The sequence below is a fragment of the Telmatherina bonti genome (assembly GCF_933228915.1).
Source record: "Telmatherina bonti genome assembly, chromosome: 7".
Lineage (NCBI taxonomy): Eukaryota > Metazoa > Chordata > Actinopteri > Atheriniformes > Telmatherinidae > Telmatherina > Telmatherina bonti.
In genome coordinates, this window is record NC_136625.1 from 21231761 (window position 1) to 21255450 (window position 23690).

General features: G+C 41.6%; 2 protein-coding genes across 6 annotated transcripts in view; both read left to right on the top strand.

Moving 5' to 3' along the window:
• Positions 1-9965, top strand: part of LOC306758719 (solute carrier family 22 member 23-like) — a 45623-nt gene extending 35658 nt beyond the window's left edge. The window contains exons 6-10 of one of the 2 annotated variants that reach the window (XM_079244093.1): positions 810-912; positions 1547-1782; positions 3627-3659; positions 4788-4914; positions 5583-9965. In XM_079244093.1, the coding sequence (XP_079100219.1) occupies positions 810-912; positions 1547-1782; positions 3627-3659; positions 4788-4914; positions 5583-7125 (2042 nt within the window). In that variant the 3' untranslated portion in view covers positions 7126-9965. The remainder of the gene's footprint in view (positions 1-809; positions 913-1546; positions 1783-3626; positions 3660-4787; positions 4915-5582) is intronic. The other variant, XM_079244094.1, reaches the window with a different exon arrangement.
• Positions 9966-18554: 8589 nt separating this feature from the next.
• On the top strand, positions 18555-22680 carry LOC306758333 (tubulin beta-2A chain; the record flags this gene model as incomplete). Of its 4 annotated transcripts, none has more annotated exons than XM_079243637.1 (4): positions 18555-18611; positions 19013-19170; positions 20282-20427; positions 21596-22680. In XM_079243637.1, 4 exons carry the CDS (start codon positions 18555-18557, stop codon positions 22678-22680), a joined length of 1446 nt encoding a protein of 481 aa, XP_079099763.1. The 4 variants fall into 4 exon arrangements, with proteins under 4 accessions (XP_079099763.1, XP_079099764.1, XP_079099765.1 ...); XM_079243638.1 differs by having other exon boundaries at positions 19013-19121; positions 20275-20427; XM_079243639.1 differs by having other exon boundaries at positions 19013-19121; positions 20317-20427.
• Positions 22681-23690: the final 1010 nt, after the last annotated feature.

Sequence of the window (23690 nt, forward strand, 5' to 3'; positions counted from 1 at the left end):
AGTTTTCAGACCCCTCATTGGCTGGGTATCAGCAGGATCAAGCAGATATATATCATCCAATTGGTGACTGTTTTCTAAAGAGGAAAACTCTTTAATGTGACTTTTGTGGTTTCCTGTCTGCACTATCTTTCCCCCATCCCCAACCCCACACATATCACTTCCTGGTAATGTCTTTGAAATTGTGTTTCCAGAACTTTTAACAACGTTGCAGTAAACTTGTAAAAGTTTTTTGCAAGCTGTAAAACTCACCCGAAACTTGTAAAAGTTTTCTGTATCATTTTGAAGTTGGTTCATCATGGGTCAAAGTGTTAATGCAACATATTCAAAAAGTTGTAAAAGTGTTTTGCAGTTTCAAGTGCAAGTTTGCATCAGGGATGGTAAAAGTGTTTCACGCTTTGAACAGCTGTTTTGTCAGAAATGTATAATTATTTTGTTTCAGCTTTGTAGTTTTGTTTTGTACATGTATACATGGTTTCTATGTCATAACGTGTCATGCAAAAATGTGTTTTACTCAATGTAGTATTGTTTTGCACTTCCTGTCCACCATAGTTCTGACTTTGACTTTTAAAAAAGGGAGAGTTCCTCACTTATATAGTATTGACAATGTTATAGAGTATAAAGGACCATCTGCAGTATCAGTATCTTAGTATTGTGAAAACCGTGGTTGAATCCAGCTATCCACTTTTTTTTCCCTCCAGGCCATGTATTATAAATATAATATCATAGAATCCTAATAATATCATAATAATTGAATTTGCACCTTCTGAAAAAGCAGCTTTTGAGTTTTAACATGGTTTGTTTGTTTCTAGAACTACAGAGAGCTCTTCAAAAGAAACCCAAAAAGACATGTATTGTAAAAATGGTTGGAACGAGGAACCTGTGGAAGAACATTGTTGTTTTATGCGTCAACTCGTAAGTATTACTTTCATGTGTTGGTGTATAGAAACCCAATAGAACATTAGAGAATAGAAGGATCTATGGACAATGCCAGGCAGTTCCACCATTTTGTGCAGTCCAGATGCCACTAGCATACTGCAAGTTCAATATAGTATTGATCCTTAGGCCTCGCTTCCATATTGGTTGCTCTTTGTTTTAATCTCTGATGGGATCTCCCCTCTCCTCATCTCTCCATCTGAAACCTCATCTGTAGCTCAGCAGACCCAGCTTTATCTCTGCTTCAGCGCACATTGTCCCTGACTCCTTCAGTCAGCATAAATTTTACATGAGTTTTGTCGTTAGGAAACATTAGACAGCCAGGAAGAGCGGATGTGAGTGTTTGTTGCTTGTATTTTTGTATGTGCCTGTAAGGTGTGTTCTGTGCCATTGACTCTGTTAATACATCTGTGCAGTTTTGTGACACGCACTGAGATAAGAGGCAAATATTAAATCGCTCCTCTTCCCTCTTCACTGTACTTTTGTATGAACTGTCTGCAACGTTTTTCTCTGCTGACTCAAATCAAATATGCTTTTATTTAGCCACTACACCGTGTGTGTTTTTTCCTCTTCTTTATGCTAACTGCTTGTCCCTCTGTACCTCTTCACCCAGGCTAACTGGTTATGGAATTCACCACTGCTTTGCTCGCAGCATGATGGATCAAGATGCCCAGGAAACCACTATGTTCCACAGCTTCTATGCAGACTATTACACAATGGCAGGCATTGCAGTGACATCATGCATTGCACTGTGCCCTGCTGTAGGCCTGATGGGTCGACGTGGTGGCCTTCTTATGTTCATGATTGTCACTGCTCTGGCCTCGCTGCTGCAGCTGGGTCTGCTCAACTGTACGTACTAAGTGAACAATAAGTACCTTTTGGTTCCTCTGGTTCTTGAGGTTGGGAAACACTTTATTGTGATTGACTGGGTTTAACCATAGCTGGAAGTAGAGGGTGTTGAACAACTGCAGAAATAAGTGTGAAGATAACTTATTAGTGATATCTTACATTAATTTGATAATTTAACATTTTAGATAGAAGACAATTAGCTTTTTATTCGTTTTTTTTTTCATGAATAAAATGCTATTTGTTTGGTCAAATATAAATCTACTGCCAGCAAATTAGCTTAGCTTAGTTCAGCACAGAGCTTGTCACCAAAAGAAGAAGCCTGGCTTGTCTCAGTACTGGACTTTCATACTTCCAGCATGTAACTTCCTTTTTTTTTTCTAATAATAAAGGAATTGAGATAAGATGAGGAAAATGAAACAAAGTTGCCTGTGAAAGTAGTTTGTTGATGGACAGTTGTGATCCAGGCCAAGAAATATCACTAACTCATTATTTTTCTGTTGATGCCATTCTCTGACATGACTATAGATACACCTCCCACAATATAAATGAACATTTTAAGTATTTTTAGGTCAACTCTATGTAAATGATATTATCCAAGAAAACATAACCCAAATTAGAAACTTGAATAATTTTGCAGAGTTAGACCTCACACCATCTTGAAATGGCTGCATTGTTAAGTAATTTACTCTCAAGTGAAAGAGAATTTTATTTTTCTTACATAAATGACTTACTGACAGATGGTTCCATACTCTGTCTCCCCTCCTGTTGACAAACATGATGAATTGTAAGGGTCATTGTAAAAATAGAGAGTTTACATCCATTTGTAACCAACTACCTGCCATGTTACTGTGTCTGGGTTTCCCCAAAATGTAATTTGGGAATTCTTGAGGATGAATTTGTCACTAAACTATGGTGACAAAAAAAACAGCAGATTGCATTTTCTGTAATCGGGCTCTTCCTTACTAGACAGCATATCTTTTAATCATGTTTTTCAGGCAACTTACCTTTACCTATAGGAATCTTGTCTATAATGTTGCCACACATGATAATAATCATCTGTAAAATTTGCAAGGCAGCTTCCTCTTAGATTTTACTGCTGCTGCTTAAATTTATGCAATTGTCAGAACACAAAGACTGACAATTATGTAACAATTACGTAGAAAGTTGTGCTTTGTGGGTAGTTTTAATGCAGCTGTTTGACAAGAGCTTTCATTCATCCAAAAAGCCATTTTCAATTGATTTCATTTTAACGCGTCACAGTTGTAAGAGTGCAGATGAATGAATTCTGTTTGGCTCTTGTAGTTTAACAGTCCTGCTACACATCCACTCTGTCACACACTGTTACAAACTGGAACACTTAAATATATCAGATATTACTTGCATCATGCCTTACATATGTTGTGTTAAAATGTGCTCTCCAAATTTATGTGTTTGTCACAAGTGCAGACGCATCGGCCAGCCTTTAATGAGAAACATTCTCACCTTTGGCAGTTTTTACGCCTTATCTCCCATATACGTGAAACACATTTGCTGTCGGGAACTTTGTTGCTTTTAGCTAACAGTACATGATTGCACTGTTGCAGTCAATGAGTACCAAACATCCTCTAAGTAATGAAAACACTCCAGTTTATTCAGTTGCAACGAAAGCTAGATTTAATGTTTAACCTGAGTCATCACATAAAGGTTATGTTCTTGTGTCATGTTCTCTTTGAAACTGATTGTGTTATGACACCATTAGCACACTTAGCTCAACATTCGTGCATATTTGGTTTAGATATCTTATTGGGGTGCCCAGAATGATTTTTTTCACTCATGTTTATGTGTTAATCTCTTTATTTTTCTAGTGCTGGGGAAGTACAGTTACCACCTGAATATAGGTATGTTCATCTGTTTGTTTATACTCCTTTTACTTGTTTGCTGAAGATGTTTAAGTTGGAATAAGTGATCAGTAATTGAGTACTCTTATGCAGATCTTTTCCCACTGCCATGTATGAGCTTCAGATTCTTTCAATGTGGGATTTACATAGTTTAAAAGTGTGACTTGAACCATTGCAGCGTTTTCCTGCAGAGGTTTAAAAACTGAGTTGCATCTGGGCAGTACCCGCCCTGCAGACATGCATAATGAGGTCCTAGATGTAATTATGAGAATCTTTTCATATGTTTATCCCCTTCGTCTTGAGGATTGTAAAGCTCTTTGTTACTGAGAACGATTGTTCTCCTCCGTTTCTCTGCACTTTGAGCTCCTGTGGGAAGCAAGCACTGATCACAGAGCAGTCTCCTCTGATCTCCATGCCATCCCTTGCATGTCTTATTCATAATGGTCTGTATTCAAGATTAAACTGGCTTTTATTGGTAAGCCTGTTTCTCAATAAGTCATCACAATAAACATTAGTATTGAACGACATTCCGTTTCCTTTGACCGGGTTTTATTACCACTTAACCAGAAGAATGTCTTTGTGCAGATAGAAAATTATATTTTACAATCAAAAGGCCATAAAAGATCTACTACATGTGTTTGTGATCCAGTTTATAAAACTCCCAGTGAATGCCACATGTTCATCATATTGCACAATTGAGGTAATTTTACTTTTATCTGTTTGAAGTTACATGTTGTTATTGCTTTTTCTCAGATCAAATTTACTTATTGAGCTTTCAGAAGAAAAGATATGTAAAAAGCACTTAAGCTACTGAAATTTTTATTGATAAAAGATTGAAATCAGGAAACTGATATATTGTGAATAACTTGAACATTCAGAAATTTTTTTTTTTTTGCAAAAAAATGTACAATGTCTTATAAAATTTCCCTTTACTGCTTTTTTTCCCCTTGTCTTTTAATATTTTATTTTCTCTTTTTGGAGAATAATGTTTATCGCAAATAACTGTAATAAAATTGTGTGTCAGAATAGCATAGAAGAGTAATATTTCCCCATTCCTGATATCCTTTTACTAATTTCAGAGACTGCTGAGTGAAAACTGTTCTATGTGTGTCTCTCCTGCTTTGTCAGCAGATAAATCAGATACGCTGAAAAAGAACTTCTCCATTGCCTTTTCCATCATCGGTATGTTCTCCTCCCACGCAGTAAGCAACCTGAGCATCTTCTTCTGTGCTGAGATCACTCCCACTGTGATCAGGTAAACCCACTGCAAGTCTAGGACCATACCATTAGCAGACTTGAGTTGAGATTGGGGGTTTTGCACTTTGGAAACACAGTTCTTGCAAAACTGAGATGTAAAATTAATTGATTTCAGCAGTTCTGGAAAATATTAAGACTTCTTTTTAACCTTTTCTTCTGTTGCATTTATTCGTCTGTATTGCATGTGACATTGTGGATTTTCATCAAGACAGTCCATGATGAACATGGCCACCTCCTGTCTGTGAAATGACTAGAGAGAATAATGCCATGGTTCAGTGTTTAATGTAATCCAGACCTTGAGCAACTTATCCACCCCCCTTTGAGAATATGATGCTACTCTTAATGTTAGTTGTGTGGGGTAGTTTCAGAGGTAATGTTGATGAAAGTGCTTCCAGGGCGCCATCTGGTGGTTAATATAGGTAATTACAGGAGATGGATGGATCACATTTTGAGCTGTGCTTGGTGGAACTACAGCACTCTCTGCTGCTGTTTTGATAAGATGACAGGTCAAAATTATTCATGGCAAAAATGTATGCAATTAAGGTGAATATCTAGGCATTACTTGTCTTAACTGTAGAAGATGTAAGCAATTAAATGTAATTTAAAATTATGTGTGAGCATGCTTACTTGCTACCAGGTGGTTAACAATTTTCTGTCTGCCCATAGGGGTGGTGGTCTTGGCTTGGTGCTAGCCAGTGCTGGCTTTGGTATGCTCACTGCACCCATCATGGAGCTACACAATCAGAAGGGCTACTTTCTTCACCATATCATTTTTGCCTGCTGCACTCTAATTTGCATCATTTGCATTCTTCTTTTGCCCGAGTCGCGCTACCATTCACTCCCTGAGACCCTGGCTGATGGAGAGAGCTACACTCGCCAACCTTTGCTTCCCCCAAGGAAACCTGGAGAACAGCGCCTCCTGCTGCAGCAGCCTGAGAGCAGCAGGGATTACACCAGAGTGCATGACACGCCACTCCACGAGGCAGCCGCCACGGTCGTGTCAACCATGGAGTCTACTGCTTCTTCAGGTGTCGACATGACTTCTGCACTGCATGTGTCAGCAACCATGTTCATGGAGGTGCACTCTGGCGAGGCTGAGCCCAAAGACCCTAATGGTTGTTCGGTTTCATCTTCCTCCCCGACTCCAACCCCTGTAACAGCCACGGGTAAAGATGGTGCCATTCATGCGACTACAGAGCACCTGCTGTCTTCCAGTCCCTTACAGAAAGCTCCATCAGTTACAGACCCACTTTTAGATGATGCAGAACAAACTTCTGTAATAGTCCTGGATTCCATTGAAACACTGCCCGATTGTAAATCTGCTGAAATAAATGAAATTGCTCCTTCCCTTGTAAGCGAAGATGATTCAAACTCTGCTGCTTCACTGGACTCTGCCCCTTCCTCTGTCCCCCAAACTGTGCCCACTTCCTTATTGGTTTGCACAACACCTGTAATTGAGCCTCCACCTAGCTCTACATTAGAGTCCCCTAACCCCGTAGATGATGACACTAAAGTAGTCGTCACAAAGTCTGATCCGCCTTTGCCTGAAAATGCTTGTACCACTTTAGAAGACTTCCCTTCTCCATCTATGCATGACAGTCTCCCTCCATCACCTGTTCCTTCCCCTGTTCCTGTGGAAGACGGGGACATTTCCACTCACCATACACCCTCCATAACCCTAAACCCTGGCGTTCCCATCCAGATAGAAATAGTGGATGAATCTACATGTCCTCCTTCCATTAGAGACTCTCAGTTGCCCCAGTTAGATTCTACCTCTCTTTGTGTTAAAGATATTTCAACTCATTCCTCTTCTCCCCCAAGCCCAGATACTGTTTCACCATCATCTACACCTCCCCCACGTATTGATTCAAGTCACATGACCTCAGCAGACTCTGACACTCCCCCTGTAATGCATACGGTCAAGACTGCAGCATCTCCTGCTGTTCTCCCCGTCACGGACATTGTGAAGATGTCGACTCCAGAGCCAGCCACGCTGCCTGTCACAGACATTGTACCAGAGTCGACAGTTCCCCTAGTCTTGGATTCAGTACAAAGTTCCATCACAAATTCAGGTTGCACAGAAGCAGCAGCTCTTTCCCATTTAATGGACTCTGTATCCTCCCCCATAGACTCTGGGGTCCTCTCTATCACGGGCAGAGAGAGTGCCAGCACAGAAAACAGCACCGTCAACAGCACATTGTCGTCGTGATTCAGTGCTGCAGCCAGAAAATGAAGCTTTAAGTGCTGCACCAAGAAGCAGCCACCAGAGGAGGTGGTAACAGTGTGAAGTGGAAATGAACTGTCCTGCTCAGACTTCAGGTACTTCATGAAGAGCGTTTCCACCTGGAGTAGAAAAGATTTGTCTTACAGAGCTGCTTCACGTTCCTCAATGTCCCTCCACCTTCCTCCCGTCTTCGTGCATTTAGCCAATAAATGGGACTACACAATTGACAGAGTGCCACAGGCTGGTTTGTGACGATGTGACAGTATCTTCTGCGTTTCAGGAATGTCACTGGATATCACCAGCGTATGAACTTCGCAGTTGTGAATGAATGGGGGAATCGCTGTCTGTAATTTTGAAGACGATACCCACAATCACCGAGACGTGTCATCAGCACTGGTGGAAAAAAAAATGCAATGATGCTAAAAACAAACAAAAAGAAAAAAAAAATCAGTGGTACTTTTGTTCAAATAAAATGTTTGTTTTATGTATTTGTACTTAAAATGAAATGTCGCCTTACCTATATGGAGAAAAAAATTAGAATGTTGCAGAATACTTTTTTTTTTTTTTGTTCCATTTTAATGAAAAACAATCCAAATTGGATTTTTCTTTCACACATGCAAGCCAAAAACTACCCTCACCAAAAGTAAATGTAGACATAGTGCCAAATGTTAATATTAGTGCAGTATTTACCTTCGTGGGGAAATACCTGACAATACCCTATTTAATGATTTTTAAATACAGAAGAAGACTGCAAACTGTGTTAGCTTCTCACTGATTAGAAGTCAGGCGAAACGGAGACTAACTGCGTTTGTCAGCACAAAAGGATTACTTTATAGCCGTTTGCAAGAAATCTGAAGCAAGTTTAGTTATTTAAATTTAATTTCAGGCAATTAAAATTTCTGGGATGCTATTTCTTTTGTTAAATGTGGTCAAGTAAGGAAGGGGATAGCAAGCTTTTGAATTTGACTATAATTTTTTTTTTTATTCAAGGTATTATGTAGAGAATTTCCCATGGTGTGCCCTTATTGTACAGAACTATGCTTTATTCTTACAGTATTTATGGCACTTTATTTTGTGCAGAGGGGGACAAAGCATGCACATTATTGTGGACGTGTCAACAAAACTATTAAATCGAAAAATAAATAAATACAAAAAGCAGGTTTTTTTTTTTTTTTTAAATGAAACTCGTAAACACCAAATTGTCAGAAGTGATTGTGAACTTTTGCTGCATCATTCGAATCATATAGCATTAACATAGTTAATGTATGTCTGTGTTTTCATACAGTCACACAAACTAAGCTCACCTTCAAATGGAAGTACTAGACACTTGTCAAAATGGCAAGTAGAAAATACCCTTATTGAGTCTTTTTTAAGGAAGCCCTTCTCTTCCAAAGCCCGTGTCCCTCTTTGGACAGCAGGATACTTGACTTGAATACATGTTTAACTTGACAGTTGTGTTGCATTTAAGCTCATAATACTTGACTAAATAAGGATGTGTGATGATGGATGTGCCGCTGTTTACAACAAGCCTCACAATAATGATTAATAACAATGGTAATAATAATAGCTACACAGTACTGTAAAACTTTAGAGCCAACTAAATGATGTCTTATCATTTCGAATGTGATAAAGCGCAGTGAATCATATATCCAGGGACTATTGATGAACTTTTAATGTGTCATTCAGGAGTCAGAGGCATCATCACACTTATTTGATTCTCTGTTACCATCTGTGATGCACCTAAAAAAATAACATTACAGGTACTTCACTCAACAAAACTCAAGTCTTTGTATTCGTGGAAACAGCTGCATGTCTTTGGGTATATGAATGACTGAGCAAAACCTACCTGCGGTTGATTCTCAAATGCTACTTGGATCCAGTTGTTGATTCAGGGTGATCATTTAATCTGTCATCACATTAGATATTAGATATTCATATTTTTGTTTAATGTCAGACATTGTAGTATGTATGCCGTGCTGCTGCACCTCAAAGCACAATGAACGGCAATCATAGTGTGGCAGAGATGGTGTCTTTTTGAGTTAAAAAAAAAAAAAAAAAAAAAAAAAGGGAATTTGGATTTAGGTTTGGAAGACATTATGGAAATTGCTAGTTACACAAACTTTTGCAATAAGTCCACATTAGGAGGAGTCTTGATGTTGCTTTTTATGAGAAACTTTCGGCATCTGAGTGTGTTGACTGCAGTGGTCAGTAGCCTCATGTATCTTGAGAGTTGCCATTGTCTGCAAATGTTAGCATCCATGTTGATGTGCGTATTGCACAAATTAAACTGTGTATCTCCAAAACCCCATACAACACCCGTGTAAAGTCTGTGACACAGCACAACACAACCATGTGTCTCCTGTGAGATGTTTTACTTCCATGTTTTACCATGCAGCTTCCAGTTCCGAGACGAGAGACTACATTGTTTTAGTATGCACTTAGCTTGACTCTATTTGGAAAAAATTTGAGATAAAGCTCAGTAAAAACAATGTTAGCACCAGCGACAGGGTAGATTGGGAGATAATTCTTTGTTGGAAAAGGAAAAAAAAAAAAACCAGATTGGTTTGGACTTGTAAATAAAAAAAATCTGTGGAGGCATCCAGTGTTCACAAGATGAAGGATAATAAATCTTAGCGTGGACAGGTAAGACTTGTCTTGAACCTGCTTATTAAGTCTAGTAGACATCAAGTTCCCAGTGCACATATTTCAGGTTTTGCTTCTCTCAGTCGAGCGACTCAAAATCTCTAACTGGAGATTTGAATGAATGTAAAAACCATGGATTGTACATTTAGTTACTCTTGTTTGGTTTAATTTTGTTGTTTTAACAGATAATGCACTTGTATATAAGCCATACCTGTTGTTAAAATAAACCACTATTTATTGATCAAATGTGGCTATTGGTGAGTCCTTTTTTTCTCTAATACCATTTCCCTGCTCTTATTAAACACTGATCCTGAAGTATTAAAATGTCATACTAAAAATGTAACTTGCAAATGAGGATGGATTAGAAACCTGGTTAAAATGAGAAACTGCTACAAATCTATAGCCTTTTTGAATTTTTGTTGAGTAATTTTTATGTGTTGATGTTTAATATTTATCTAAATGTTCTTACTTTAAAAAAAAAAAAAAAAATCAGCTTCTTGCTTTAATCTTAGTATGTGTGTATAGAATTTAATGGAACATCAGTGTGGAAATATTACAGTCTAAGTCAGGGACCAGCTTTGGACATCTGTTATTCACCTTATTCATCTTTTATTCACAAAAATAATGATATTTTTAAAACAATAAAATCCTTTTACTGGAATATCTTATTAGATATACTAAGGTTTTAAACAACCACAAACAAAATTCAATAATAAAATGTAGGGTACACTAGACAATTATTAAATAAGAAAAAATATTGCTCACCTGTACTAAATTTTCTACAGGAGGTGATCTGAACCTGTGTGATTTAAAGGTGGATTTTATAGCTTTTTGCTTTAAAAATGACCACCACAAGGAGGCAGAGTTTTACCAGAAGAGGTTTATGTTTTTATGCATAGTCAAGATATTGAAGAATGAGTTTTAAAATATTTTCTTTCAGGTTAATGAAGAGGTGTCCAATACCAGTCCTTGGAGGTTGCTGTCCTGCAGGTTTTCGATGTATCCCTGTTCCAACACACCTGGCTCACATTATATGGATCCAACAGCCTATTAAGTTCTGCACAGTGACAGATTCAGTTGAGTCAGGTGGGTTGGAACATGGCTACATAGAAAATCTGCAAGATTGTGACCCTTGTGGACCGGAGCAGGACAACTCCGGTTTAGTAAATGACAATAAGATGGGGAAAAAAAAAAAAAAAAAACCTGACAATTTTGCATGAGGTTTATTGTCACTATTTGAAGAACATTGTGTAGCCACAGCACACTAGCATGTGTCTACAGACTCAAAAACCTGATTAAGACCCACAGATCTGGACCCACACTTCTGGACCCCGACGAAGTCTTCTATTAGATGACTGTAAAACTGCAATTGCATTTCTGCAGCAGTAGGGTCATCCAGATCCCACATGGAACTACAGTTTCCAGATGAAGCTGCAACTAATAAGTGTTCAACTGGAATACCCATCTTTTCTCAAAAAATACACTTTTAAAGCTTTATTAGAAGTTAAAATCTTGGCTAAAAGCCTTTCATCCAAATAAAAGTACTAACATTTAGTTACACTTTAATACTCAGACTAGAGAATTTCCCCCTGGAAATCAGTATTTTGCAGCTTTATTACAGTTTATCTTATTACATTAAACTACTAAACACTAACAATTGATTAAAGGTTTAATCTGAGTATGTTTTTCTCAAATTTGATCACAAAACCATATGTATTTCCTATATACATGTAGCATTCACACGTGCTTCGAACCTGCTAAAACAGGAAATGCCTGGTCTTTGGTGTCTGATCCTCATTTTATTGGAGGATTTTAAAACAATGATTAAAAAGCTACTTAACGTTTTATTAACTGATTACAGATCAGGAAAATCTGCAGAAAAAAAGAATAAAGTGTAATATAAATGTAAATAGTGATATGAACACCTAATACATAACTTTCATTGTGAATATTTGACATATAGAATAAAAAATAACTAAAATATTTCTGTAATTTTTGCGTTTAACCAAATCTAAACAGTTTCATGAAAACAGGAGCCTGTTCATGTTTAACCCCATAGCATTAACTTTATTGCTTAATCCATTCGTCTCCCTTTTAAAGTAACCTCTGTTTCAAACAGTTGAAACCTTTTATTTCCAACACGCTAAACTTGCTTCCAGCATAACTTTCTCTAATAGACTAACCAAATAGTGTAATTATTGATATTATTATTGATTGATCTTTTGATTGATAAATTATTGATTTGAACTTTGATCAGTACTTGGGTCAACAGAGGTTGTGTTAAATGTGCTATACAAATAAAATTTGAATTGAATTGAATGACATTCATCTAGACTGATAGGCTACCTTATGTACCTTTAAAACAATATTGGTAAATGGTTTCCAATCATTTTAAACTTGTCACATGTAAACCTTCATTTCTTTGCCAATTTCAAACTGAGATTCACTATTTAATCTGTGCTACAATAGAATTCACTTTCGGGATACAACAAGGAGCCTACAAATCAAGAAAGGTGGGTCAGAATCTACGGGCCTCCGTGTTGTGGTTCCTGCTCTGACCTGTGCTGCAGTGGGAGTGCCTGTTTCCCTGGCAATCAAGTCCACACCAGGTTCTCATCGGGAAATCAGCAGCAGCAAGATAAAAGGCCAGCTCAGTTCACCAGTCATCGCCTGATTGTTGTTTCATCTGTGGTAACAGCTCTCGGCCATTGCAGCATTTCTGCTTAAGAATTTAAACTGCTTGTTTCACAACTGTCTGTTCTGTCACCAGTGCATGATTCTTGCCTGCCTGCCCGTCAACCTGCCTGCCTGCCTGCCCGCCAACCTTCCTGCCTGCCCGCCAACCTGCCTGCCTGGCCACCTACCATTCTGCCCAGGAGAACAATAAACCTGTCCTAGTATCCACATCCAATCTGCACTTGGGTCCTTGTTTGTCCTACACTACAACAGAACAATCAGGCCATCAGGTATGGATCCAGCAGATTCTAACCCAGAAGGCGCCGCCGGACAACTTCAGCAAGCCCTATCCGGTCAGAATGCTCACTTAGCTCGACATGAGCAGATGCTTCTAACTTTTGACCAGAATTACCACACCATCCTTACGCAGTTGTCTCAACTCACCAGTCATGTGGCTGGTCTGGTACAGCCTGCTCCCGATCAGCAACAGGTTCCTGACTCATCCAGGCATCCTACCGCTTCTGCCACCCCGGTAAGAGAGACACACATCCCGGACCCCAAACCTTATGCCGGGGATCTGGGTAAATGTAGAGGGTTCTTACTCCAATGCTCACTTGTGTTCGACCAGAAGCCCATCACTTATGCCAGTGACAAATCCAAGATCTCCTACGTCATCGGACTTCTGGAGGGCAAGGCTTTGTCATGGGCAGAAGCAGCGTTTGAACGGCAGGGTTTCAGGCACATGTCTTATCCAGCTTTTATGGATGAGATGAAGAAGGTGTTTGACCATCCAGTGAGAGGGGGCGATGCCGTTAAGCGGCTGATTAATCTCCGACAAGGAAAAATGAGTGTTGCTGAGTTTGCTGTGGATTTCAGGACTGCGGCTGCGGATTCGGGCTGGAATGATCAGGCTCTTTGTGGAATCTTCACAAATGGTTTAAGCAGCCGGCTTAAGGATGAGCTTGCCACCCGTGATGCATCAGATTCCCTGGACGACCTGGTTTCCCTCTCAATAAGGCTGGACAACCGCTTACGGGAGAGAGACAGAGAGCGGCAGACTCGTTCTGAGCTGTATTTTCCCGGCTCCACCATCGGAGCGGTCCGCCCTTCCCTTCCTAGCACAACACAGTCCGAGGAGCCCATGCAGCTGGGCCGAGCTCATCTGTCCACGGAGGAACGACAGAGGAGGAGGGACACCGGCGTTTGTTTTTATTGTGGAAGACCGGGACACCAGAGAGCTGTCTGCACAGAACGGCCAAAAGATCTGGGTCGTCAGTAGCTGTGGGAGTACTGACGACCACCACTCCAAGGGTAATTCCCCACACAAAGACACTCATTCCAGCGGTGCTATATGTCAAGGGTTTCTCTCATCCAGTACAGGCTTTAGTGGATTCTGGAGCTGAAGCAAACTTTATTGACAAGGAATGGGCTGCAAGGATTAATCTAGACTTGGAATCTCTCTTCCCTCCTGTTTCTGCCCGGGCTCTGGATGGTAGCATTCTTTACTCCATCACCCAAGAGTCTGTTCCGGTTAAACAAATTGTTTCGGGAAATCACCAGGAGTTTATTAGTTTCTTTGTTGTAAACTCACCAAATTCACCCCTGGTTTTAGGACACCCCTGGTTATCGTTACACAATCCCCATCTGGATTGAACTACTGGGAGGATTATTAACTGGAGTTCTTATTGTCATGCAACTTGTCTTCACTCTGCCGTCCCATCTGGTATAACCACTACCAGTCATTGCCCCACTTCTAAGGATTTGTCAGACATTCCTCTAGCCTACCATGACCTCGCTGAGGTGTTCAGTAAAGAGAGGGCCCTTTCTCTTCCTCCTCACCGACCATATGACTGCGCCATAGACTTGTTACCTGGGGCTCCGTTGCCAGCCAGTCATCTGTACAATCTTTCTAAGCCAGAGACTGAGGCCATGGAGAAATATATTTCGGATTCGCTGGCTGCTGGTTTAATTAGACCTTCTTCTTCCCCTGTTGGCGCAGGTTTTTTCTTTGTATCTAAGAAGGATGGTTCTCTTCGGCCTTGTATTGACTACCGGAGATTAAATGCTATAACCATAAAGAATAAGTATCCTCTGCCACTTCTTGAGTCTGCCTTCAACTCTCTCCATGGCTCAACAATCTTCACAAAGCTAGATCTCCGCAACGCATATCATCTGGTCAGGATAAAAGAGGGAGATGAGTGGAAGACAGCCTTCAAGACCCCACTCGGCCATTTTGAGTATCGAGTCATGCCTTTTGGACTTTGTAATGCCCCTGCTGTTTTCCAAGCCTTAGTTAATGATGTGCTGAGAGACTTCCTGAACCGTTTTGTTTTCGTCTATTTAGACGATATCCTCATCTTTTCCCACAACCTCGCCGAACATATACAACATGTCCGACAAGTCCTGCAGAGACTTCTGGAGAATCGCCTATTCGTTAAGGCCGAGAAGTGTGATTTTCATAAGAACACTGTTTCTTTTCTCGGATACATTTTTGAGAGTGGGCAGGTCTGAGCAGACCCTGAGAAGGTCAAAGCTGTTACCGAATGGCCAGTCCCAACTTCTGTCAAGCAGCTGCAACGTTTCTTGGGTTTTGCTAATTTTTATCGCAGATTCATTCGCAATTATAGCCGCATCGCAGCTCCCCTGACAAAACTTACATCGCCTACAGTCCCATTTGTCTGGTCTGAGCCGGCGGCTCAGGCTTTTGTCAAGTTAAAGGATCTATTCACCACTGCTCCTGTCCTCTTCCACCCTGATCTCAACCATCAATTTGTGGTGGAGGTTGATGCTTCAGATGTCGGCGTTGGAGCTGTCTTGTCCCAACGATCCCCAGAGTCTCAGAAGTTACATCCTTGTGCCTTTTTCTCTCGACGTCTAACACCAGCTGAGCAGAACTACCATGTCGGTGATAGGGAACTCTTAGCCATCAAACTCGCCCTGGAGCAGTGGCGCCATTGGTTGGAGGGATCCAAAGTGCCATTCCTCATCTGGACTGACCATAAGAACCTGGAATACCTACAGTCTGCTAGACAAATGAATCCCCGACAGGCCCGTTGGTCTCTTTTCTTCAATTGATTCCACTTCACGCTGTCATACAGACCTGGGTCCAAAAACCAGAAACCGGACTCTCTCTCTCGCCAATTTCCACCCAAGACTGCAGTTTCACCTGATACCATCTTACCTGCAACCTGTGTTGTAGCCGCTGTTTCCTGGGAGGTGGAGGACAGGGTTAGAGAGGCCCAACAGCAACAGCCTGACCCTGGCACAGGTCCCCGTAACCGCCTTTATGTCCCCAATTCTGTACGTTCCCAAGTCCTCCAGTGGGGACATTCCTCCCGCCTAGCATGCCACCCTGGTTCTGCGCGAACACTTTCTTTTCTGAGACGCAGATTCTGGTGGCCCACAATGGATAAAGATGTCCGGGAGTTTGTTGCAGCCTGTACGACGTGTGCACGCAGTAAGTCATCACATCAGCCACCTGCGGGATTTCTTCGTCCATTACCTGTTCCAAGCAGACCCTGGTCGCACATTGCTCTGGACTTCGTCACTGGTCTTCCAGCCTCAAGAGGTAACACCACCATCCTCACAGTTGTTGATCACTTTTCCAAAGCTGTTCACTTTATTGCCCTTCCCAAACTTCCTACTGCCAAGGAGACAGCCAACTTACTTGTTCATCATGTCTTTCGGCTCCATGGTCTGCCCACAGACATAGTATCAGACAGAGGACCCCAATTTACATCCCAGGTATGGAAGTCGTTTTGTCACTCACTCGGGGCCACTGTGAGCCTGTCGTCTGGTTTCCATCCCCAGACCAATGGCCAGGCTGAGAGGTCTAATCAGGATCTGGAAACTGCCCTGAGATGTGTGGCTGAGTCCAACCCCTCCTCCTGGTGTGACCATCTGGACTGGGTAGAGTATGCTCACAACTCCCTTACCTCTTCTGCTTCAGGCTTATCACCTTTCGAATGCTCCCTGGGATATCAGCCGCCTCTGTTTCCAGCACAGGAGGAGGTTTCTGTGCCGTCGGTCCAGCTACACATCCGCCGTTGCCGACGGATTTGGAGGAAGGCTCGAACTGCGCTCCTTCGTGCCTCCGTACGTACCCGCCGCATGGCGGATCGTCATCGGACTCCTGGACCCCATTACGCACCTGGCCAAAAGGTTTGGTTATCAGCAAAGAACATTCCATTGCGTACTGATGCCAAGAAGTTGGCCCCCCGCTTTTTGGGTCCTTTTGAGGTTGAGCGGATCATTAATCCCACCGTGGTCAAACTGAAACTCCCCAGTTCCATGAGAGTCCACCCTTCTTTCCATGTCTCCCAACTCAAGCCTGTTTCCTCTAGTTCTCTCGTCCCTCCTTCCAGACCCCCTCCTCCCGCCCGGCTTGTGGCGGGTCGCCCTGCCTATTCTGTCCGGCGTCTCCTGGATGTGCGGCGTCGGGGTCGTGGCTTCCAGTTTCTGGTGGACTGGGAGGGGTATGGTCCTGAGGAGCGTGCCTGGGTTCCGCGCTCATTTATTCTGGATGCATCCCTGGTCCGGGATTTTCGTCAAGCTCATCCGGAGAAGTTTCGGTCGCCCGGTGGCTCCCGTGGAGGGGGGGGGGTACTGTTGTGGTTCCTGCTCTGACCTGTGCTGCAGTGGGTGTGCCTGTTTCCCTGGCAATCAAGTCCACACCAGGTTCTCATCGGGAAATCAGCAGCAGCAAGATAAAAGGCCAGCTCAGTTCACCAGTCATCGCCTGATTGTTGTTTCATCTGTGGTAACAGCTCTCGGCCATTGCAGCATTTCTGCTTAAGAATTTAAACTGCTTGTTTCACAACTGTCTGTTCTGTCACCAGTGCATGATTCTTGCCTGCCTGCCCGTCAACCTGCCTGCCTGCCCGTCAACCTGCCTGCCTGCCCGTCAACCTGCCTGCCTGGCCACCTACCATTCTGCCCAGGAGAACAATAAACCTGTCCTAGTATCCACATCCAATCTGCACTTGGGTCCTTGTTTGTCCTACACTACAACACTCCGGGTCTACAGACATGCCTCTCAACCACAAATTAGTTATGTGATATGTTTGTGACCACATGTTAAGTTGTGGCTGTGGCTTACAAAGACATGGAGATGAGGTTGTTAAGCCATTTTTATGCATTACTAATGTGTGCAAACAACATAATGGAAGTTGTGGCCATGCACCTGAACAGGACACTTTGTTTTCACTTGTCAAAATGGCAAGATGTGATGTTAGAAAGGTAGATCAAAACCACATCACTGGAATTCTTTTAATTAAACAGCACACTTAAAAATCATTGGCAAGAACTTCTTGGAAAACATTTTTTGGATGCATAGAGGTTGAAAGAATTATTTAGAAAATGCCACTGTTTCAGCATCCATATGTTTGCTTTAGGTGACAATAACTGTGTAGCTTATATATTAGCATTCTTTCTCAAATTTATGGAAATTTGCTAATGTCACTGTTTAATGGTGATAAACATTTTATTGAATTTTCAGACGTTAGTTGTATTTAGTGCTAATTCTATTGGTAACAATCAACAGCCAAACTGAGGTGGGACTATGTAAAACTAAAAAAAAGAGGGGGCTATATGACTACACCTCCTTTTTTTATGAGCACATTTAAATGAGTCAAATCGGGTGGTAACATTTTATATAAAGCAAAGTAGCATTATAGGTGAGTTTTACAGGCAGTTCACTAAACATTAGAATCAGCTACTGCAGCTGCAGTCTTCCTTATCACACCGACCAGGCTCTGATATTTCCTGGCGGTGCAAACAATTAACAGAACTGTACAGAACTGCCTCGATCCAGCAAAAAGATGGTAAAATATTCCCCTGCATGGGACAGGGTGATGTCAGTAGGATGATGCGGCATGATCTTTCGGTCCACTGCATCAAACCGGAACGCTCCTATTGGCTGAAAGAGATGCTGCGCCGCGCTAACGTCATCTGACCAGCAGCACGTTTATCTATCTCGCCGGCTCAACGTTCAGCCAAGAAATGAAGCAAATGCTGATGCTGAGAAACACAACAGCAACAGACTGAAGAGTGGACCCCGGTTAAGTCGAGAAAGGAAGCTCTCTGCTCGCATCACCATGAGGGAAATCGTTCACATCCAGGCTGGACAATGTGGAAATCAGATTGGCGCGAAGGTATAAGCTAAATATTCTTATTCCGTTCTGTGCACGCATCATTTCCCCATTTATTTTAGGTTTCTATGAAAAGTCGAGTCATTTAAAGAACACGCCTGGCTTCTCTTGGAACCAGAGATTTTTTTTCCTTAAAAAACAAAAAAAAACTATCAATGTCTTATAAAGGTGATTCAGGGTGGGGTTCAGTCTCTGGGCTTCTGAGGCAGCTGCAGCGACGTGGTCCCAACTGCTGCGTGACATTTTGCCATCTGGTGCAAAGGCTAATTCAAAAAAAGGGGGGGGAGAAAGAAAGAAAGGAGGAAGCCTTGTGCACTTGGTTTAAAATGTTTTTATGCTATTTTTTTTACTCCAAACTTCCCCCAACAATGTCAGGTGATAGAAATCTGTTTGTTTTGTTTTAGTTCTGGGAGGTGATAAGTGATGAGCATGGGATCGATCCCACTGGCAGTTACCAAGGTGACAGTGACCTGCAGCTGGAGAGGATAAATGTCTACTACAACGAGGCATCAGGTACCAAAAATGTCATTTCCAAGGTTTTATTTCATAAAGTCACTTGTTTGTATCATAATCATTTACTCACATAAAGCCATGATATGTTCTTCATTATTGTCCATGCATGGCCTCATGTTAGACAGGCCTCATTTAAATGCCAGTCTTTCTGTGTCACTGATTTAGCTGCAGGGGAAAGTAGAGCCTTCTAATACTAGGGGAAAAAAAGAAAAATTAGGACGGAGCGCCTGCTAAAATCTACCTCTCTCTGTGTTCCTTCCTTTCCCCTCTCCTTCTCTCTGTCTCTAGGGAGTACAGGTATCTGCAGTCTCTGTATAGCTGGCCTCCAGAGCTTCATCCTAGTGTCACCTCACTATCTTATGTTATTGGTGTGACATGCCGAAGGTCATCCATAACCCCCCCCCCCCCCCCCCCCGCATTGTTGTTCTGACCTTCTGTACATTACCCATGCAGGCATTTGCTGATGAATTAAGATGCATCAATCATGTGTCACTTTTGTTTATGTGTTTCATCATGTAGACTGAAGCTTTTTGAAAGGAACGCATTTAACTCCAGGAGTAGCCTGGGATAGGATTGAGCTGTATGTTGTATAAATGAAGGCCTGCATGAGCAGATGTCTACCCCTATCCTGTTCCCCAGCAGCAGGCATTATTGATCCTTTGTTTCCATGTTGCATGCAGTCATCAGCATCTCTCAGTGGGTCACTAATGCATGAGGACTGAACATCTAAATTACCAAATTGTGATTAAAAAAAAAAAAAAAAAAAATAGAAGACTGCCATAATTTCTAAAAACTCAGGTAAACCTAAAAGTTATGCAGTGAGAATAAGAATGATATTTATAGCAGAAAGCAACACCTCTGAACAGACTCTGCAGAGCTCAGCAATTTGGAAGCCCTGCTAGTCCAGAATAAGCAGTGCAGCATGCTGCAGCAGTTTGCTTTCTGTATGTGTCACAGGCAGAGAGGGTGGAGCACAGTAAAGTGCAAGAAAAAGAAAAGACTTTTTCCTTTAGCAAACATCCCCATATATTTATGTTTAGGTAAGTGTAACTGCTTTTAAGAATCAAATTAAATACATTTTTGCTTGTAGCTCACAAATGATGTTGTGTCTTCATGGAAATGTCATCATGAGGCTGTTGATATCTTACTTCAGTCTTCAGTCTATTACCTCTCCTTGTTTCCCTCCTGTTCAAAGGCAGTAAATTTGTGCCTCGTGCCATCCTGGTGGACCTGGAGCCAGGAACCATGGATTCAGTTCGCTCTGGACCATTTGGGCAGCTTTTCAGGCCTGATAACTTTGTCTTTGGTGAGTGGATGGTAAATCCAAATGTCAACATGCATCCTGAATCAACTGCACATGCAGCATCATGTCAGCAACTGCTGTCACATCCCATCAAGCTGGGCTTAGTTCCACCTGAGAGCATTGCACAGCACTGTATTGCAAGTACAATGCCTCTGCAGTCACTTAGAGAACTGCCAATACTGTGATGAATTGGCCACATGCAGCCTTGTCAGACGGAGAAAGCTCTAGTGACTTAGCAAAATGGAGAGGACGACGAATAAAAAAAGCAGTAAGTAATGTGGAGTTCAAATTAAAAGAGAACCCAAACACTGCAGCACAGAATTGACTATTTCTTTTTACCAGTAAATATATGTTCATCAATTGGCCGTAATGAATAGGTGATGACAGATTAATTATCCACCATGGCTTTGTAGACATGATACTAATTGTATAATTTTAGTTGTCAGATTTGCCCAGAGAGCTTATGGAGTTCTGATCACTGATGTAAGGTTTCACTGAGTTGTACTGGTGACTTAAGCTCAACGTCAACGTCTCCATGGTGATATGCAAATTTCTCTTGTGTCATTATGTTAATTTTTAGCCAGTATAAGGTTACTTTTTGTTCACACTGTAATTATTTGGTCATTTGCTATCACTAGTAATGATTTAGAGTTATCAGTTTTTTACTTTGTTTTTCATAAATATTTTGCAAATCTTGAATATTGTAGTTTCTATTTTCACTTAAGTTTATGATTAGAGAATCATTTGTTGGTTTTCTGCTCAAGCAAAGGTGAACATGACAAAGCTTTCTGATCATTTATACTCGTCATGAAATGCTGTCAACGCAAGCAACAATCTCTTTGGCGGTGTTGGATGGAGTGTCATGTGATTAGTTCCGATGAACCACAAGTAAAAGACAGAATAATAATAAAACACAAACAGAAAATTATTTTCAAGCTGCATCAAGCTAATGAAGACATATTTTTGAAAAATTAAAAGCTCTTATTTGATTAAATTCCCAGTTTTATGGGTCATTTGAATTATCTTTAGTAGATCTAGATTGTACGTCCAAAATGTCATGACAATCAGCTGACACATTGATTTAAAAGAAAAAAAAACAACAACTTTGATGTAAATTTGAACTCAAACTCTATTTTCTCAACATTAACGGTCTTTAAACCACTTCATGCAGGTCAAAGTGGAGCTGGAAATAACTGGGCCAAGGGTCACTACACAGAAGGAGCTGAACTGGTGGATTCAGTCTTGGATGTTGTGAGAAAGGAGTCTGAGAACTGTGACTGCCTCCAGGGCTTTCAGCTCACCCACTCTTTGGGTGGGGGCACAGGCTCAGGGATGGGCACACTGCTCATCAGCAAGATTCGTGAGGAATACCCGGATCGCATCATGAACACCTTCAGTGTCATGCCTTCCCCTAAAGTCTCTGATACTGTAGTGGAGCCTTACAACGCCACCCTCTCTGTCCACCAGCTAGTGGAAAACACAGATGAGACCTTCAGTATTGACAATGAGGCTCTGTATGATATCTGCTTCCGCACTTTGAAGCTGACCACACCCACCTATGGAGACCTAAACCATCTGGTGTCAGCCACCATGAGTGGTGTGACCACCTGCCTGCGCTTCCCTGGCCAACTTAACGCTGACCTCCGTAAGCTAGCCGTCAACATGGTGCCCTTCCCCCGCTTGCATTTTTTCATGCCAGGCTTTGCGCCTCTCACAAGCAGGGGCAGCCAGCAGTATCGTGCCCTCTCAGTGCCAGAGCTCACCCAGCAAATGTTCGATGCCAAGAACATGATGGCAGCATGTGACCCCCGTCACGGACGCTACCTCACAGTGGCAGCCATCTTCCGTGGCCGTATGTCGATGAAGGAAGTGGATGAGCAGATGTTGAGCGTCCAGAACAAGAACAGCAGCTACTTTGTGGAATGGATTCCCAACAATGTCAAGACTGCCGTTTGCGACATCCCTCCACGGGGTCTTAAGATGTCTGCCACCTTCATTGGCAACAGCACGGCCATCCAAGAGCTGTTCAGGAGAATCTCTGAGCAGTTCACCGCCATGTTCCGCCGCAAGGCCTTCCTCCACTGGTACACTGGAGAGGGAATGGATGAGATGGAGTTCACTGAGGCTGAGAGCAACATGAATGACCTGGTGTCTGAGTACCAGCAGTACCAAGATGCCACAGCTGATGAAATGGGCGAATATGAAGAAGATGAGATAGAAGATGAGGAAGAGGTCCGCCACGATGTTCGCCACTAATTACAAAACACTGACATGACACTGAATCATTTTTTTTAAATAAAAGCTGTTGCTGGCAAAGTGCAGAGAGATAATATGACGTATAGTAGAGATGCAGATGTTCAACAAATATTGTACTGCCCAGGTCATGATGAAATGCTGTTCAGACAAATAATTCTGCATTTAGACATTGCTTATACTGACAAAGCTATTGAGTCCTGTTAGAATCTGAAATATGCAATTACTGTAGTGTTAGTTTCACCAAGTCATGCTTTGCAAGTAAAAAAAAACAACAAAAAACAACTACAGTCTTGTCCTTATCACAGTTTTGTACCATCCACTTTATCGTGCATTTATGGTCAATGGTCTCAAATAAAAAATCCAAACCATGCTTCGTGCTTCCTTTAAACGGTTACAAAAAGTAAAATTGTTTGAAAAGCTTCTCTTGATTTATTTCAATTTGTTGACAATTGGATACTGTACTACGAGATATGCAGTACAGTCTCCACTCTTTTTCGGACATGTTCAGTTATTATTGTTCCTACATCATAATATCTGACAATATGTTTGGGAATCCTAAAAAAAAAAGTGCTGAAATCCTAAGTAATCCTTTATTACTGGTATCTCTGCTTTTCTTTACAAGTTAGAATCTTAATCATTTCATTTATATTGTGCAAACAATAAAATTCTGCGATGGACTGGCGAGCTGTCCAGGGTGTATCCTGCCTGTCACCCAAAGCCAGCTGGGATAGCCTCCAGCTTCCCCGCGACCCTGAATTGGATTAAGTGGTTCAGAAAATGAATGAATGAAACAATAAAATTCCAAACACATTAAGGTTCAGAAAACAGTTAACCAGTCTCTGTATTTACCTGATTAGCCAAAGCTTGTTTTAGCAACTTTTTTTTGTCAAAGTGCACTATTTTGTCCAAGAATTACTGAATATTTAAAGTGCTTGTGAATCACATGTCTGCAGTGATTGACAAGTTTTTTAATGACCGCAAACTGGGGAAATGACAGTTTACCGTGAATT